Below are 18,235 nucleotides of genomic sequence, written 5' to 3' on the forward strand. Positions count from 1 at the left end.
AGCGGTATCATCGCGGTTTCGCCAAACAACAACCGCACCAGCCTTTCCCTCTCTTCCAAACGCGGCTAATAAGCGGTTACGCGGCCTCTCGTCTACACTCTCAACTGCTCTCACCCACTCTCCCCATCAGACTCGCAAGAAGTCTTTTATTTCAAACTGCCCGTTGGCACGCAACGCACCTACGGTGGTTCTTCGGGTCGCGGCAGGTATACACAGAGTTTGGGCCACAAATAAAGACAACGACGTTTATAAGCACGTCGCGTGCTCTCGCAGAGAAGAAGGGGCGCGCGATCTATAAGACGGTGTCGCGAGGGAACGCAGCAACCAACACTGCCGGGCCGGCCCGATCGTACTCGCCGCGGTTTGATCGGTGTTCCCTCACGCCTCGGGCGGGATTCGGCGTCCCCACCGGAGGCCCGCAATTACCCGCTCCAGCGGCCAGGTCGGATTCCCCCCCAGCCACGACTACTGCTATACCAACGTCGCTGCAGCCGCTTCTTAACAGCTTCTGGAAAGCCGTCGACTTGGTTCGTTCGGCGCCGCGACCTCGATTGCCGGCGGCTTGGCCGACACGTCCACGTGATGTCGACGCACTCTGAACGGCACGCCGCCACCGGTAAGCCGTGAAAGCGGTGCCGGCTAAAAAGAGCTGAGAGACGAAGGGAGAGAGAGGAGAGAAACGACGCAAATGGACGATGTGAGTTGCCCCGCTATCGGCGATTCTGCATGCAGGGTGTAGACGATTATTAACGTAGCAAGCTATAGGTATACATCGGCTTGCGCTTGTGGTCACGCACGCCTCGTCCACGACACAAGTCCCGGTAGATGGTTAACGTTACAGATTACTCGCACGCGGAGCGGCGAGTGCTCGATTGCACCGCAATCGTCAGCTTTCGCAGCGCCACTTGGCACGAGCTAGAGTGAAGCGGATCGGATTCAGGGGCAGTGCCTCGTCGGGTCGCCTAACATGCTGCGTCAACAGCTTCCTCTCCCTCTTGCTTGGGTGCGGTCTGCGCAACTTGTATCCAGTGTTGTGATTTCGAATAATCAGATAGCGCGTACATATATTACCAAAAGCGCTGACCATACGTTCGGATAATATCATCATCATCACGTCAGCACCGGTGCCGGGAGCCGCTAATCTGTATAGAAAAACGTTTCGAGGGGCCTGCATGTTATATACTGAGAGCATTTTTTCGTGCTCTTTCATTTACGCTTACAGTACAGGGCTCGATATGTACCTTCACTGTGCAATTCGTCTTATTGCCTCAGTTTTACAGGCATGAGAGTATGCATGCGTGCACACGCCATCAGGAAACTATACAAGCAGTGCCGCTTTGGGCGTGATGATTGCAAGCCTACCACTGTCGTCGCGTGGTACAACAATGTCCTACCACCACATTTGCAAGACCTGTCTGACTCGCAACTCTGTCGCAAGCAGATAATTGCCTCTGGCTGAGTTGTACGTTCTGTCAACATGCAAACGGGTAACGGCACCACAGGACAAAGGACGCAAAGCATCACGCTTGAAAGTTTTCTCTTTCGTTAATTATCTCGCATGATAGCTTTCTTTGCATGTAAGCCAGGAAACCTATTCTTTGAAAGTTGTAGCAGCTACCGTTTCGTTAATTCTTCCACACGCTGATAGGTTTCATTCTATGTAAACCAGGAAACCTATCCTTGTGCCGTAACTGGCGAAATTCAGCACGCCATTTCGATGCTAACGTGCGTTGCGCCACTGTGTTCATAAAGCAACGTCATTCCATACATGTACCGACAATTCTAATGTTTTCTGCGTATATATAGCCATATAACAAACGCGATGCTAGGTGCACCGTGAATCTAACACTTACTACGGCGACATTTTTATTGGCAAAAACAAACATAAACTTAATAAACGCATTTCGATTGTCCGTGTGCAACATACGCTGCAGGAGTAGGAAGTGTGTAGGTTTCAGTGCATTAAACTCCATGCATTAGTGTTACCGGACTCCAAAAATTTTCGTTTGTAGACGACTAATGGCAAGTAGAGGGATTTAATGGGTAAACGACTTCAGGTTGCACGGGCCGCATTATTTCACGCCAAAACTTCGTTTCTTTTTTTTCAACGTTGTCAATTTTTTGCAAGATAGCTAGGCGTTAATGATTTAACCCTATTCGCCGTGGATGTGCGAATATGTGTTTGAGAAACGGGCTTTCAATATACACAATGAGTGGCACAAAACATAATGAAACCGAGTTTGTCATTGTACAGTATATATTTAAGAGAACCTCTGTGCTCCACCGTATTGACACTGCCCCTAGACAAAGCGCAGTTATTGCAGTGGCTTCGGTGCGTTGGTTCGTATACGAGTGAATTGGAGGGACTGCCAGGAAGGTTTACGTATGTTTTCACTTTAGCAATTGTTCCTTCAACATGTATACCTACAAATACATGTATAAAAGAAGGGAAAAGTCCGCAGCGGGAGTACCATGCAGTACCCCGTGCTGACAAGGCATTATATATCTTTCCGTGGCTGCCCAAAATATATTACCAATGACGATTTCACGAAAGTTTTTTTCTCTTTATACCACTTACGCGAATCTTGGGTCTAATCCACAAGTTTTATCCATCGTAAGGGCTCATTGCCAGTGACTGGCCGCCTTCACTGGTATGTCCAGCATCAGGATTGGCTGGAATTCGCTCTTAGGACGAACTTCAGCGCAATAGCTTTCTGTAAATATACTGGCCCCGATTCCTGCGCTAAAGCGGTCAAACAAACACATTCGGTCTAATCTGTAGAGTACACTAGCGCGAAAGGACATGGCTGCAGCCATGCAGTCGCAGATATATGTTGCAACCGATAATGAAGGCACCCTTACTGCTTTCTGTCGTCCTACGCAGACCACCGAGAACTGGCCCCGGCGGCTGCTCCGGCAGCGGGTTGTTCGGCTGACGTTAGCCTGCAGTTCGATGTTCGGCGTGATCGCAAGCGCAGTGGTCGCGGCCGTACTCGCCTACAGCGGCAACCTGCCCGGATTTCGCAAGTTCCCGCTAAGAACGTGCGACTCTGCCGACTGCCTCCACGTGGCCGAAATAATCAGGGCTGCGGTCAACGCGTCGGTCGACCCGTGCCACGACTTCTACGAGTACGTCTGCGGCTCCTACGGTGACGTGGCCACGGTGGACCAGATTATGGCTGTGTCTCTACGCACGGACAGCATCTTCAAGGCAATGCTGAGCGCCTCACTGGCCAACAGGACTACGCCGCCAGTGTCCTCGGCTGGCCGCAAGGCTAACGCGCTCTACAAATCCTGCCTAGATGTAGTTGCCAAGAAGCAGAAGGACCTGCCTGTACTCATGGGGTTTCTGGGCGCCCACGGCTTGGAACTGAGCTCATTGGACGCAAAAGAAAGTGCCCTGGAAGTCATATTCCGGCTGTACTTCCGGTATGGCATCACGGCTGTCTTCGCGTTCAACCTGGCCGAGTTCATCACGAGGAACTTCAAGCGCGAACTTCTGCTCCGAATCGACAAAAACCTGGAGGCATGGTATAACTATCGCTCGAAGTTGATACAAACGAACTCTATCAGGTACTTTATGACCGCGTTCTTGAGACAATACGGAGACAAATTGAGCACGATCATGGAGACTATTTACGCTACGGAGACCAAGGCTCACATTGCCTTGCGGCAGCTCTCCACCCGCTTCGGTCGGAACACCTCCAATTTCTACTCGGTGGTAATTAGCTACATTGGCACTTTCACACCAAATACGGTGACGCGCGAGGAATGGACGCGCTTGATACTGAAGTACGCCGGCACCCTGTACACGGCCAACGACCGGATCCTCGTGGAAAAGCGAGCGATGACCTACCTGCAGACGTTGTACGCAACCATCGGATCGAAGGGGCTCAAGCTCCTAGTGGCCTGGAGCCTACTTCGCACCTACGCCGGATACGCAGACGAGTCGGTGGCTACTTTCCTCTATGGCAACTACGAGCAAGAGTGCCTGACGCGAGTAGACAGACTCATGCCAGTGGCCCTCCACGCCGAGCCGCTGTTTGCGGTGGCGCCTGCCGAGTCAGTGCGAGCGGCGTACGAAATCGCGGCCAACGTCAGGAAAGGAGCTAAGACAATGTTCGCCGACTCTGCGTGGCTAGACAGCCGTGCCAGAGCGGTAGCCCTCAGCAAGCTTTCCCGCATGGTCTTCCACATGGGCTACCCGGACGGCCAGGACTCGCCATCTGCCCTGGACTCATACTACGATGACCTCGCCTACCCGTCGGGACCGTTCTTCACTGCGTGGCTGAACGCTTCGCGGCAGCACTTTCGCAAGCTGCTCGACAAGAGCACGGGCCCGGTGTTCGTCGTGAACGAGGTCAACGCCTTCTATACCACAGGTACCAACCAGATCGTCGTGCCCGCGGCCTTTCTGCAGCGTCCACTGTTCGTGAGAGGCGCGCCGGCCTCGTTCAACTACGGCAGCCTGGGACACGTCATCGGCCACGAGATCATGCACGCGTACGACGTGCGCGGCATCAACATCGACGAGGAGGGGTTCGCGGTCTCCTGGATGCTGCCTGCGTCGTTGGAGCGCTACGAGGACAGCGCCCGCTGCGTGCGGAAAGAGCACGACAGCGTCCTCGCCTGGCGCTCCATGGTCTTGGTGGACGAACTGGACTCGGAGAACATCGCCGACTTCGCGGGCGCCCGCGCAGCGTACCAGGCGTTCCGCAGCCTCTCGGGAAGCGTGAGGTTCGTCCGAGTGCCGGGACCATTTTATCCGGAGCAGCTCTTCTTTATCGGCTTCTGCCTCAAGTGGTGCGATAGCCACTTCTACCGCAAGAGCAGGGGCAGGTACGCGCCGGGGTACGCGAGGTGCGTGGTGCCCCTCCGCAACATGCGCGAGTTCGCCGAGGCGTTCCACTGCGAGCGCAACACGCGCATGAACCCGGAGAACAAGTGCTCCTTCTGGTGAACGCTCGTGCAAACTCATAGCCATTCTACGCGAGGCATCTAGAGTGATGACAGCCGCCTGCGCGCGCACGTCGGTTTGCCTTCTGCCTCCGAACACTGTCAGTGGCAACTGCCGTCTGTATAGTTACGCACGCTTTGTTGGCTTGGTTTCCTCTGCTGCGAACTCCTTTTCATTTCCATTGCGTATTACCCCCTGTGTGTTTCGGCCGTACGTTGAGTGTTGCACGCTTCTCGCCGAGCGTTTTGAATGCCCCCTTCAATTACGCGCTCGGTGTTAATGCGCGCGTGCTTTGTAGAGGAGTCACGCGGTTGAGTTGCGCACGTCGTGACTCCCGGAAGTCACGCTTTATTCTTCAAATTTCCTTGTCGCCGCCAGTCGTGCTCGTTGGCGCGCAAACACCCGACTACGCCGCCTTCAATTCGTCCGAACGATCGAATAATCTGACGAAATCTGTCACGCACTTTCTTCCGGCCGGTTCTTTCCAGCTCGCGTCTATTTGCATCGAGCGCCACCGCAGCTGCACTTTCTCTAATGGCTACGTCGTTACCTCCCGGGTTTCGCGAGCACCGTGCTGCTGGTTGTGCTCGAGTGGCTCGATTCGAAACGGCGTCTCCCGTTGTTACTCCGAATGTTTACTCGTGATCATTTTTAGCGAGCCAGTTTGGCCGCACTGTTGACAACCGGTGCGCCGGTGACCTCGCGACTCCCGTAGCTCGGCATCTGCTCATCATCATCACTGTCCTGATTGATTTATGTCCCGCTGAATAAAAACTGAAAGTAACAAGCCGGCGGAAAGTGTTCGCACACCGATGCGCTAAGCGAGTGCGCTGGCACTAACAGCTTGAATTCCGAGTGCACAACTGTAACATCTCCCTGTGCGAGCCATGGCAGCAGTGTCGGTATTGAACTACACTCGTTTCCACCCCAGCAGCAGTCGCATTGACACGTGTTTCCATGAGCTATATGGCTAATGTGCTTACGAGTAGTCTTACGCCGTAATCTATTAGCGTAGCACGGTGGGAACTTGCCCACCTGCTCCGCGCCAGAAGTTTCAGACATGCGGAAAGTTGGCGCCCTTGATTAAACGATGCAGCTCTCACGCGCTCATGATAAATCATGCAAATACCGATGACCCAATACAGTGTGACGACGCTTCGTGTGATATAGACAGTCAGAAAACAAGCGCCTGTTAGGCACTGCTATTCGGAAAATTACTGCGATAACTATTGATCGAGGTTGCCTGTTGTGCATAATATTCATGAATGTCGCGTAGCTCTGATGTTTATTAGTTTCACAGTGCCGATTTTGTTCTCGTACTTGACCAAACCTTACGTTATGAGGCTTTAGCTTATGCGGTTTCACAAGGCATGACGAATTTGTTTCCGAAAGTTTGCATAACTAATCTGTCGCATGACTCGTCCTGGACATTTACGCCACGCGCTCGAATTGTTTACATCCTTCATCGACACCATTTGGTGCGTGATTTCCATGTTTTCTGTATTTCTTTAGAAAGAAAACGAGCGGGACTGCACAAGGCTTAGTGAAAATCTCCAGCGGGATGTTTGAGACGTGTGGTCATAAGACCATTAGAAATAGCTCTCCCCAAAGCTTCCGTACTTTGCGACATTTCAAAGTGGTTTCAGTCGAGTTGTCAGGGTGCGCTTCTTGCAGGTCCCTGTATACTTGTTGATTCGGTAGATAAGTGTGCCTAGTGTGTGCGCAAGTGATAACTAAAGTTGCCGGGTGTTCATTCAAGCACATTAGGGGATGCGGCCTCAGCTTCAAATATGTCTGCAGAATGCTAAAAAGAAAAGAAGTGCAAGCATGGGTGTCGTGTGGGAGCAAGTTATGGCCTGCTGTTTAGGTTCTCCACCTACGCAGGCCAACTGGTGGTAGTAGATGCTGCATGAAAAAAAAAATGGTATAGACGTTATTTTTTTTTATCACCCTTTCACCCCCTGCACATAGAAGTGGGTGACTGAGTGAGTGAAAGAACTTTATTGGAGGTCCAGCGAGGGGCGCGAACTCTTCGCGCACCCGGCTAGTCCCACGTCGGGACCGGCAGGTCTATAGCCCACCGGCCCGGTCGCGGGCATTCCGGACAGCCAGGATTTGCTTGTCTATAGAGCGGGGCCAAACACGTCTGATCACAGAAAGGTGCCTTCCTCGGAAGCTGCTCGCAGTGCGCTTCTTTCAAATGAACAATGAAAATAGGTAACAGCTTTTTTATAAATTATCCCAGAAGATGGAGACACATAAGGCTTAACAACATCACAGGTACCTCCTGTGCTGTTGACCGGTCTTTTGTGTGAGCTACTTTTGTTCCATTTCTTCTAAGATGAACCCGTTACCACCTAGGCCGACAACAAGTGCTATACCGAGTCGAATAGCTGTTGTGAAATTCTTTGACGAGAGTCCGAAGCTTTCTTTCTTTCTTTCTTTAACTGCATTTATAACTGAAAGTAACGTTATCCTAATGCCTGAATACGCATCAAAGGTGACAAAAACATATACAGTACACTTTCGGAACATTCGAGTGACACGCATAAGTGTTCTTGAAAGCGGAAGTATGCGTCGTAGCTGTGCACTTAAAAACTGGCACTTACAAAGCCACGCCCACTTCGTTGCTTCCGCGTGTGCGCGTTCATGGCCTTTCCTCGGAAAATTTGAAAGGGCATGTCACAAAAAGCCACTCGGCGCGCATGGGGAGTGGTGTTTCGTGACGTATATATGCACGCATATATATATACACACACACACCGTCACAATTATATGAAGGCGGCCACTCGCGTACTCCCTTCCCACACCTGCATCCCTTCCTCTTGCGCGCATCCTGACCTCTTCGGGCCAGTCCAGAAATGCCCTCCAGTCACCCGCCCACCGGCCCGTCAATACGTCGTTCGCCGAACGGGGATGGTCGCGCGACCGTTCCCATCGATCAAAAATCGCGAGCCTTCACTTTGCTGCCGGTGTGGATAAAAAGCCCTGCGCGCCTGCTGGCTTATAAAATGACAACGGCGTCAGCGCCCGTAAAGTAAAAAAAAAAGAATAAAAAGGGGAGGGGGGGGGGGGGCTCGAGGGTTCGGCTCACAGCGCTAAGCCGACGTTCGGGTCACGAGGGGAGCAAGGCCGTGCCGGAACTCGACGCTAGCGTATGACGCATCCGATGCGCGCGTATACCGGCGCCAACATCGGGGGCGTGTCCGTCAAACAGGCAAGGGGGCGCGCGCGCGCATCTTTTATCTGTACAGCCGGCTGTGACGACTTATTAATAGCGCGCCGTGATCGTGTCGGGCGCACGCTTTTGTACGGCGGCTGCGACAGCGACGCGAGCGCCGATTCGTTTAGAAACTAGGGAATAGAAGGCGCTAAAAAGACAATGTCGTTCGATCAGACGAGAGCACCCGCCGTTAGTTTTCCCTGTCACCACGGAGGTCTAAAGGACACGTTGAAGCACTCCGTCGAAAGCACATAAAAGAATTGCACTTGGAATTAGTAACTTATTCTTCGTTCTCCATTTTCGTTGAGCCGAGGGGACAGGTTGGCACCAGAGGTGTACTTTGGGGAAACTTTTCGAACAGCTCGGCATTACTACACTCTAGCACCAAAATGACTCCAAGACAGGCAAAATGCACCGGTCTTCCGAGCAAAGTGGTAAGCAGCATAGTAGTAAGCAAGCATTGCAAGTTTTCTTTATATCTACGGATAACGAAAGGGCTTAAAACAATGACGGCACCTTAAGGAAACAAAGTTGGATGCCTTGTCGAAATTGTCGTGCGATTGAATACATGGCAAGAGCGCAAGACAGACTGAAATTGAGGACTGTTTCTTCTTCCAGTTTATAGTACGGAAGTCATATACACTCGATGCTAATTCTGGCATAATTGTGCATTCCCGGCTACTCACTGCGCTTCCTTGTAGCAATCACCACTTGCGTCTGCGTTGCGCTGAACACTCGAGCTTGCTTAGCACCTTGCATGCTAAATGACCGCATATTTGTGTACGTGCGCGCGTACGTTCGTGAGCTCCGCTCCCTGGTGCCGAACTTCTTGCGCGCGCCGCGAGTGCTTCGGGAACACCGGCACTTTGTAAGGACACAATACCACCATCCGTACTCAACCGCTTCTAATTTTTCAATTGTATGCTCCCCGTATACTGTGCTCTACTTGTCCAGTATACGGCTGTGTCAATGTATAAGGTGTATTGTCCCCTTCAGTGTCGAATTCTAATCGAGTGTAGATAAATGTGTGAAATCTACATAATTTTTATGCCAAGGTGTTGGACACTCCGTTCAAAGCAAGTCAAGGTGGTAGAACTACTTATCGCATATTGCTATGAACCATCCTAATTACGAAGTAATTAAATATATAATTATTTTAAAATCAGTCATGCTATGTTTTTTCACACAAAGAATTGAAGCACTCGCTCGTAGCATGCACAATTATTGGTGGCAAGCACTACTATAAAATATACGGCCGTCTGTAGAAATACATTTATCTCAGAAGTAAAATGAAGGTACTTCTTAACTTCAATTTTAATTTTAATTTAATGAAGGTAAATTTACCATTATGTTACAGCGAAGCTGCTTATGGCTAGACTTGCGTCCATCATCTAGCTATCATCATCTAGCTTGCGTACATCATCTAGCTATCATCATCAGCAATGGCCCACAACTCCATAAACAATCAAGAACTTCAATGGCTCACAAACTTAAATTTGGGAATTTAGAGTCCTGAAACTTCCCAGTAGGTTATGAACACGCAACGATGCAGGGCTACGGATTCAATTCGACCACCTAGTGTTTTTCTAACGTGCACCCAGTGCTCGGCACATGAGCTTTTTTTATTTTCACGCCTTTCTTTTTGTCCCCGCTCTTCTTTCCGTCTTTACTTCCCCTTTCCCTTCCCCTAGTGCAGGGTAGCAAACCGGAGGCTTTAACTCTGGTTAACCTCCCTGCCTTTTTCTCATTTGCATCTCTCTGAGGGTATGAGCCATTGCGTTGCTGAATGAACGTGTTCCACGTCAGCTCTCTGAATTTTCACTAATTGCGCCGATTATTCAACTCGGATCTTCATGAAAGTGCATCGATCGGTTGTATGAACCTACGTGGACCACCGGGATACCCAATTCCGAGGTAGGCGTCCATTTATTCGGCAATTAGAACCGATTTTGTGACCCACGAAGAGCGCCCACCGGCCTCGGCTTCGGCCGAGGGAAGCGGTAGGCCTACTCTCAGGCCGCATTGAGCCGCAGCCCATTACCGACCAATCGCTAATTTGACAAGCGGACAGTGACCCAATATGTCGACCGCTATGAGAATTGAGGCCGATGGCGAAGAAATTTCGCCGGATCAGCTCACGAGAGCCGAGGGGTGGAAAACCGCCGGCGAGAAGTTGAAGCAAAGGAGCCACGCAAGCCAAGATGGCGGGGAAGCCACAGTTGACGTCAGCAACAGACGTGGCGATGACATCGATGGCACCACCGACAAGAGCCTTCGTCACAGGATGAAGCGAGTAAACAAGGGCAAGCTGCTCAAGGGCGCGAGAATGCCGGACCTCCCGCGCGAAGACGTGAAGATTGTAATGCGGCCACGCGGCGGGCTTCAAGTGAGCGATGTAGCCCGGGTCGAAATCAGCCGAGCCATTACTGGGGCGGCCCAAGTCGATGCAATTGCAGCAAGAGAAGATATTATTTGTCCAAACCATCAACAGAACATAATCGTTGTGAGTACCTCGAAGAGGGAGCACGCCGACAAGTACGCCATGGTGAAACGCATCGACATTCGAGGAACGGCCCACGAGGTGAGCACTTACGAATCGGCGCCTCACGGAACAGTTAAAGGAGTGATACGAGGCATCCCGCTAGAGGACACCGCCCAAGAAATTCAAGACCTAGTGGTGCACAAGCACAACCCGACGGCGTTGCAGGCGAAACGAATTGGCAAGACCAGATCCGTGGTGATCGCCTTCGAGGGACCCAAGGTTCCCAATTACGTGCGTTACGGGAACCTGCTCGTTGAATGTTCACTGCACCGCAAGCAGATCGACGTCTGCTACCAGTGCGGCCGCGTAGGACACCGAATGGACGTGTGCCCCAATCCCCAAAATCGCATCTGCCGGGGGTGCGGCATCGCCAACCCGGACAAAGAGCACGCGTGTGTGCCCAAGTGCGGCCTGTGCGGCGGCAAGCATCTCACCGCCGACCGGGCCTGTAAGGCAAAATTCAAGACGCCGTACGTGGTGCGGCGCCGGCGCTGGGAACGGCGCCGGGCCATTGACGACAGTAGCCAAGAAGATAGAGGTCCTGCAGGCCGTGCCCAACGCAGCACCTCTTCGCGGAGCCGTTCGAGAACGCCGGCCCGCAAGGGCAGCCACCAAAGCCGCCAACGATCGCGATCCCGTTCCCGGGATGGCCCGAACAGGGCCGACCAGGCGCCATCGGCTGGCTCCAAGGACGGCCGCCGCTGGGAGACGATGGGGAAAGGAGGCAGTCGTAGCTCGAGTGGAAGACGCCGGGGATCCCAATCGAGGTCCCGGACCAGATCAAGAACCCGGGTCGAGTCCAACTAACGAGGGATACTCGCCGAGAAAAAGGTGGGCTGGACCAACAGGTCTTCCGTCGCTCTAGGGGACGACAGAGAGTTCCCACCCCTCAACCTTAACCCACCTGCCCCCTCTAGCCAAAACGCCGCAACACGCCAAGAGTGCGGCGAATGTACAGAACTTAAAAGACTAATCGAAAGGCAAAACGCCCAGATTCAGGAACAGAATGTGCAGATCAGAGCACTCATGAGTAAAATAGACGCGCTAGCTAGCGGCAGCTCAGCGACTAAATTAACCAAAACGAGCCCGGCACCCGAGGACGCCAACGAGAAACGCAAGGTGCCGCGGAGGGACCCCCTCTCGCCGCGCCTAGAGCGGAGAGGGGAGGCGCAGCCCATGCACCAAGCATTGAATGTTCAAGAAGCGATGGACGCTGAAACCACAGCTGAGTGCAAGACGGCAGCAGCGGCACCGCAGCCGTCAAATCAACAACAGCAACCACCGCAAGAGGGCAAACTGGCAGCGATACTCGCAGCCATCAATCAAATTAACGAGAATCTCGACAATATGAATGTCAGGTTAGAGGTCTTCGAGGGTCAAATTAAGATCCTGTCAGTCAAGCACGAACGACTGGCGGCGAAGACAGCGACGATAACCGTGAAGAACAAGTTCGCAGCGCTAAGAAAAGAACGCGCCAATAAAGTCAAGGAATCGATCGCGTACAGGCGCGGTCGCATCAAAACGTCAAAGGAAGATGGCGCAGACGCCGAACAGTAAAAAGCAAATCCGCGGGGGGGAAACAACGATCATTTACCAATGGAATTGCAGGGGCATCCGCACCAAGGAAGCCGAGTTACAACTTCACTTAGATGGGCTCGACCAGAAACCGAATATTATCGCGTTACAAGAGACACACGGCAGACCCAGACTCCCGGGTTACATCACGTACACGGATCCGACGGAAGGCGGGACGGCGGTACTGGTGCGCACCAACATAGCAGCCACCCAGCACCTCACCGCGCAAAAGGGCTGCGAACACACGCTGGTCGAGGTTCACACAAGGACTATTGGCAGTGCCGGAAACCTGTTTGTGATGAGCGCATACTGCAGGCCGTCACAAAGGCAGTACGACTTTGAAACAACAGTGAGCCAGGCGAAGAGGTTGGCGGGAAACAGGCCGCTCCTGGTCCTAGGCGACTTCAACGCCACTCACACTACATGGGGTTACAAATACCAATCTAAACGAGGCAAGGCTCTAGCAAAGGCAATGGAGGACCAAGAAATGGCGCTCCTCAATGAACCGGGCGTCGCCACCCGAAAGGGAAACAGCGTCAACAGGGACACCACCCCGGACCTGTCGTGGATGGCGGGCTCCCTAGAAGTGGCCTGGCGGAACGAAGACGTAGACCTGGGCTCCGACCACAGTATCATTAGTGTAACGATCAAGGGACCAAGGTACCGGGCAGCCCTCGGCAAAGCCCGGATCACCGACTGGGACCGAATGCGCAAGCACACGGACGAAGAAAACGAGACCTCCGGAGAAAACGCGGAGGAGGGCAGACATCAAACGTACGCAGAATGGGCGCGAGAACAAAAGATCGCGCTCGACAGATTTACTCAAGAAGTTGTGACAACGATGCAGACGCCCTTCGTCGACGCCAAACTAGCACACATGTGGGAGGCGCGGCACTCGCTCACGCGAAGATGGAAGCGTCAACGACGAAACAAGAAGCTCGTCAAACGCATCGCGCTCCTCAACAAACAGATCGCTGAATACGCAACCAAGCTGTGCCGAGAGAACTGGATGAGTACGTGCGACGGGCTGCAGGGAACGCTGTCGGCGCGCAAGACCTGGTGCCTGCTCAGACAAATGATCGACCCGTTGAGCAGCAAGACCGCAACCAACCGCAACCTCACCAAAGTTCTGAACGCTTACGATGGCAACGGCCAAAGGCTCATTGAAGACCTCAAGGCGATCTACCTCAAGACGGAGAGAGGGCGATTTCCGATATACCGGAGGAGTACGGGGGACCGGAAAATCCGGCATTGGATGAACCGTTCACCATCACGGAGTTGTTAACAGCCATAGACGAGAGTAATAAGGCGAGCGCACCAGGAATGGACGCCATTACATACAAGCTGCTCAATAACATGAGTGATGCGGCGGCACGTGGGCTCTTGGGTCACATCAACAGAACCTGGGAAAGCTCGAAGTTGCCCGCAGAATGGAAAGAGGCCGAGGTACGGTTCATACCTAAACCCGGCAAACCTCTGACCATCGAGAACATGCGCCCCATCTCGCTCACGTCCTGTGTGGGCAAGGTCATGGAACGCATGGTTCTCAGAAGACTTCAAGCACACCTGGACGAGACAAATCAGATGCCGGCGACCATGTATGGATCCCGCCAGCACCTGAGCACCCAAGACGTCTTGATCCAATTACACGAATTGGTGATTAAAAAAGCAACGAGGCACGCGCCCCGGGGTATACTGGCTTTGGACCTCAAAGGGGCCTTTGACAACGTGTCCCACGCCAGCGTGCTCGAGAACCTGCGCAAGACGGGGTGTGGCCGCAAGACCTACGGTTATATCAAAGATTTCCTAACCAATAGAGCAACAACTATCCGGATAGGAAATGAACGGTCAGAGCCTGTGGAGCTCGGAGACAGGGGTACCCCACAGGGGTCTGTCCTGTCGCCTCTGCTTTTCAACCTAGCACTCCTGCCCCTGCCCGAACTACTCAATCAGATCGAGGGCGTGGACCACGCGTTCTATGCCGACGATATAACGGTGTGGACGAACCGCGCGGGTTCCGATGCCTGGGTGGAGGAAGCCCTGCAGAGAGCGGCAACGACCGTCCACGAGTATGCCAGGACCTGTGGCCTGAGCTGCGCTCCACAGAAATCGGAGCTGCTCATGGTACAGCCCGGAAGACCGAAGAAAGAGCCGCCGCCAAACATAATCATCACCATCGACGGCACAGAGATCAAACCAACGCAGCAGATCCGGATACTGGGCCTGCTGTTGTGCAGCGACGGCAAGGCGCACGCAGCCGTCAACAAAATCAAGACCACATCCGAGCAAGTCCTCAGCATGATCCGGAGAGTCACCAACCGGAACAGAGGAATCAAAGAAGAAGACGCACTGCGCTTGGTGCAGGCATTCGTCGTGTCACGCGTAACGTACTCCGCCCCGTACCTCCAGCTTGCGAAGGTGAACCGCGAAACGCTGAACACGACGATAAGGAAAGCAGTAAAACTCGCCATGGGCATCCCAGTCTACTCGTCAACGCAGAAGCTGCTGGAAATGGGTGCCCACAACACGGTGGAAGAGCTGGTGGAAGCACACCTATCCCACCAGAGGGTAAGGCTGAGCCGGACAGAGCACGGTCGGGCCGTCCTACGCAAGATAGGATGGCAAATTGAACAGCTACCGACAACGGAGCCGCTCCCCACAACGTGGAGAGACATTATTAAGACCAAGCCCCTCCCCCGGAACATGCAGCCGGGGAGGAACAACGAGAGACGCTCTGCGCGGGCCAAGGCACTGACTCGACGGCTGGAAGAGGACCCCGAGGTCCTCTACGCGGACGCCTCACTTCCCAAGCACGGAACCAGAGCAACGGCGGTCGTCACCACCATAGATAAACTTGTCACAGGCGCGTCGATACGGACGACGAATACAGCCGAAGCAGAAGAAGTGGCCGTGGCCCTCGCACTCGCACAACCGGGAGTGAGGACCGTTGTCACAGACTCCCAGACCGCCTACGCAAGCTACCGCAAGGGGAACATCTCTTCCGTGGCACTAGCGATCCTCAACAAATGCAAATCACCGGGGCGGGCCGTTGAGCTCGTGTGGGTCCCGGCTCACTCGCAAGTGGAAGGCAACGCACTCGCCGACCACTATGCCCGAGAACTATCGATCCGGGCCGAGGACGAGCCAGGGCTACCGCACCCCGTGACAAGCTACAAAGACATCACGCAAATGTACAGAAGCGGCAGATGTAGGCTTCCCCGTCCGCATCCGCAACTCAACCGAATTCAGCAAACGATCGTGCGACGCATGCAAGCGGGGTCGCTAGCGCATCCAGTGCTCTTGCATACGATGTTCCCAACAGAGCATGACACTTCATGCCCTTTTTGCAGACGGTCAAAAGGCACTCTAGCACACATCCTTGCAGAGTGCACTAAGCTCAAGAACCCCCCAACACCCCTACCCCCCACCCTCCCCAGCCCCAACCCCCCCGAGCGATGGGAGACCTTGTTGTCCAGCCCCGACCTACCGACCCAGCTCGCGCTGGCGGCTAGGGGCCAGGAACTGCTGGACACATATGGGACCTGAGAATAAGGTTCCACCCCATCTGGTGCAAGCGCGCACCACCCGTCACTAAGGGCTCAGCACAAAAGTTGATTCTCTCTCTCTCTCTCTCTCTCATATATATATATATATATATATATATATGTAGTCGACCACGCAAATGTATATAAATGAATGTGTTCCTTAAAAAAAATCAAATTAGGGGGTTTTACGTGCCAAAACCACTTTCTGACTACGAGGCACGCCGTAGTGGAGGACTCCGGAAATTCTGACCACCTGGGGTTCTTTAACGTGGATCTAAATCTAAGTACACGGGTTTCTTCGCATTTCGCCCCCATCTAAATGTGGCCGCCGTGGCCGGGATTCGATCCCGCGACCTCATGCTCAGCAGTCCAACACCATAGCCACTGAGCAACCACGGCGGGTTGTTCTTTTGTACGAAATCCTGTGTCAACTCGTTGCCGTGTGCTAAACAGCTTCGCTGGTAATCCACCTTCAAAGATTGAAATGGCCTATGATTTTTATCTAATCTGTGATCACAAATTAGTAATATGTCAATGATTAGCTTACATTTGTATCTTATTCTTACCATCTTACTGTTATCAGAATGTTAGAAATATGAATTCTTCTTAATGTCGAAAATAATCACCCAAATGGTAAGTGTTACTGCCGGAACGGTATTTAGATATAGTGACGCGCGTGCAGGAAATTGCTCAGGCTTATTCACGTATACTGTGAATTGCGTGATACAGATAGCTAGCTATGGACGTAAAGCAATCAACGTCGTCTTCATCTGAGATTCCACCTCCAGACGGACGAGTCCGAAGCAAGTCGTCAGGGTGAGCTCCGGTAGGTCGGTTCGGATAGGTATATTTGTTCCTTTGACAAGTTATTAACCGTTTCCTTTATCTTTTGACATCAGTGACCAGTTTATGGAACTACGGGGGTGTTCTGTAAGAGTCCACCTAGCGGACTGTAAATTTCGTCCGCTGCTGATTGGATGTAGCTGTACAAGAGAGTACGAAACGAACGGCGCTATACAATCAGCAGCGGCCGAAAGGGACAGTCCATTAGGTGGACCCTTAGAGAATAAATACTCCTCCTGGTTTGCATGTCCCACTGCACTAAGCGCTGGTGGAGTTGTCATCTGACTACCTTTAGATTGGATTGGATTGGAGCAAACTTTATTTGTCCCTGCAGTTGGGCGCTCGCGCGTCCCGACGAGGGCCTACGTCATGTATACGAGGTTGCCGTTACTCGGCGCGGGTCTCCGTTCGCCGTTGCCGGCTCGCTGGGTCTTTGCGTTTCGAGCGCCCCGAGTACCTGCTGGACGGCCCAGAGCTGTTCGTCTCGGTCGTAGCTCTTCGCGGCTGCCTCGAGCTGCGGTGGGATTGCTCTTGCTTCCGCTGGATTTTTTATACAGTCCCACAACATGTGCGTGTAATCAGCCGTCTCCCTCCGGCAGACTCTGCACTTATCGGTCGGGTATATGTCTTGGGGTACATGCGATGCATCAGTCCCGGGCTCGGTAGCGATCCGGTCTGGAGCTGTCTCAGTAAGACCGCCTCCGCTCGATTCTGCCTCAGGTGCGGGGGTGGAAGAGCCCTGCGAGCCAGGCGGTAGGCCTTCGTGATGTCATTGTAGTCCGTCATGCGGTTCTTGGTTCCGAACCACGTCGGACGGTCTGTCGCCGCGGTGCGGTTGTTTAGCGCTCGCGCCGCTGCGTGTGCCGTCTCATTGTGATTCTCATTGCGTTCCGACGCGTCGCCAGCGTGCTCCTGAAACCACTTGAGTCTTAATTTTCTCTCTTGTAGTTTCGCCGCTCGCAGTACGCGCTCGGCCTCCCTGCAGATTTGGCATTTGGCGAAGTTTCGCACCGCCTGTCTCGAGTCACTCAGCACCGTGTGGCAGTCTGCGTCGGCGATGACCAGGGCGATGGCTACCTCCTCCGATTGTTCCACTCCGGCGCTTCTCACGCTCGCTGCCGTCCTCGTGGCGCCGGTTGACGCCTTTAGGACGACCGCTGCGAAAGCGTTCCGTTGGTATTCGGCCGTGTCCACGTACCGCGCATGCTCGTCGTTGGCGTGCTGGTAGATGAGAGCCTTGGCCCTCGCCGCTCTTCTTCCCTTGTTAAGCTCGGGATTCATGTACTTGGATATGGGGTCGATCCTGGTCTGGCGTTGGACCTCTTCGGGAACGAGGAGCTTCATCTCCGCCTCGTTCGAGCGGCCTATTCCCAGGTCGTCCAGTATCTTCCTCCCGGCTTTGGTCGTGGACAGCCGCTCCAGTTGAGAGGTCCGTTGCGCTTCGGCTATTTCTCCGAGCGCGTTGTGTATCCCGAGTTGTAAAAAGCAGGCCGTGCTCGTGGACTCGAACAGGCCCAACGCCGTCTTGTACGCGCTTCTGATGATCACGT

The 18,235-nt window shown here is 53.3% G+C and overlaps 1 protein-coding gene across 2 annotated transcripts; it reads left to right on the forward strand.

Moving 5' to 3' along the window:
- Window positions 1-287: 287 nt before the first annotated feature.
- Window positions 288-6,425, forward strand: LOC135916454 (endothelin-converting enzyme-like 1). Of its 2 annotated transcripts, none has more exons than XM_065449811.2 (2): window positions 288-697; window positions 2,885-6,425. In XM_065449811.2, the coding sequence occupies exons 1-2, from the start codon at window positions 689-691 to the stop codon at window positions 4,958-4,960; spliced, it is 2,085 nt and encodes a 694-aa protein (XP_065305883.1). In that variant the 5' UTR covers window positions 288-688; the 3' UTR covers window positions 4,961-6,425. The 2 variants fall into 2 exon arrangements, with proteins under 2 accessions (XP_065305883.1, XP_065305884.1); XM_065449812.2 differs by having other exon boundaries at window positions 288-616.
- The last annotated feature ends 11,810 nt before the right edge of the window (window positions 6,426-18,235 follow it).

The sequence above is a fragment of the Dermacentor albipictus genome, chromosome 4, assembly GCF_038994185.2.
Source record: "Dermacentor albipictus isolate Rhodes 1998 colony chromosome 4, USDA_Dalb.pri_finalv2, whole genome shotgun sequence".
Classification (NCBI taxonomy): Eukaryota; Metazoa; Arthropoda; class Arachnida; order Ixodida; family Ixodidae; genus Dermacentor; species Dermacentor albipictus.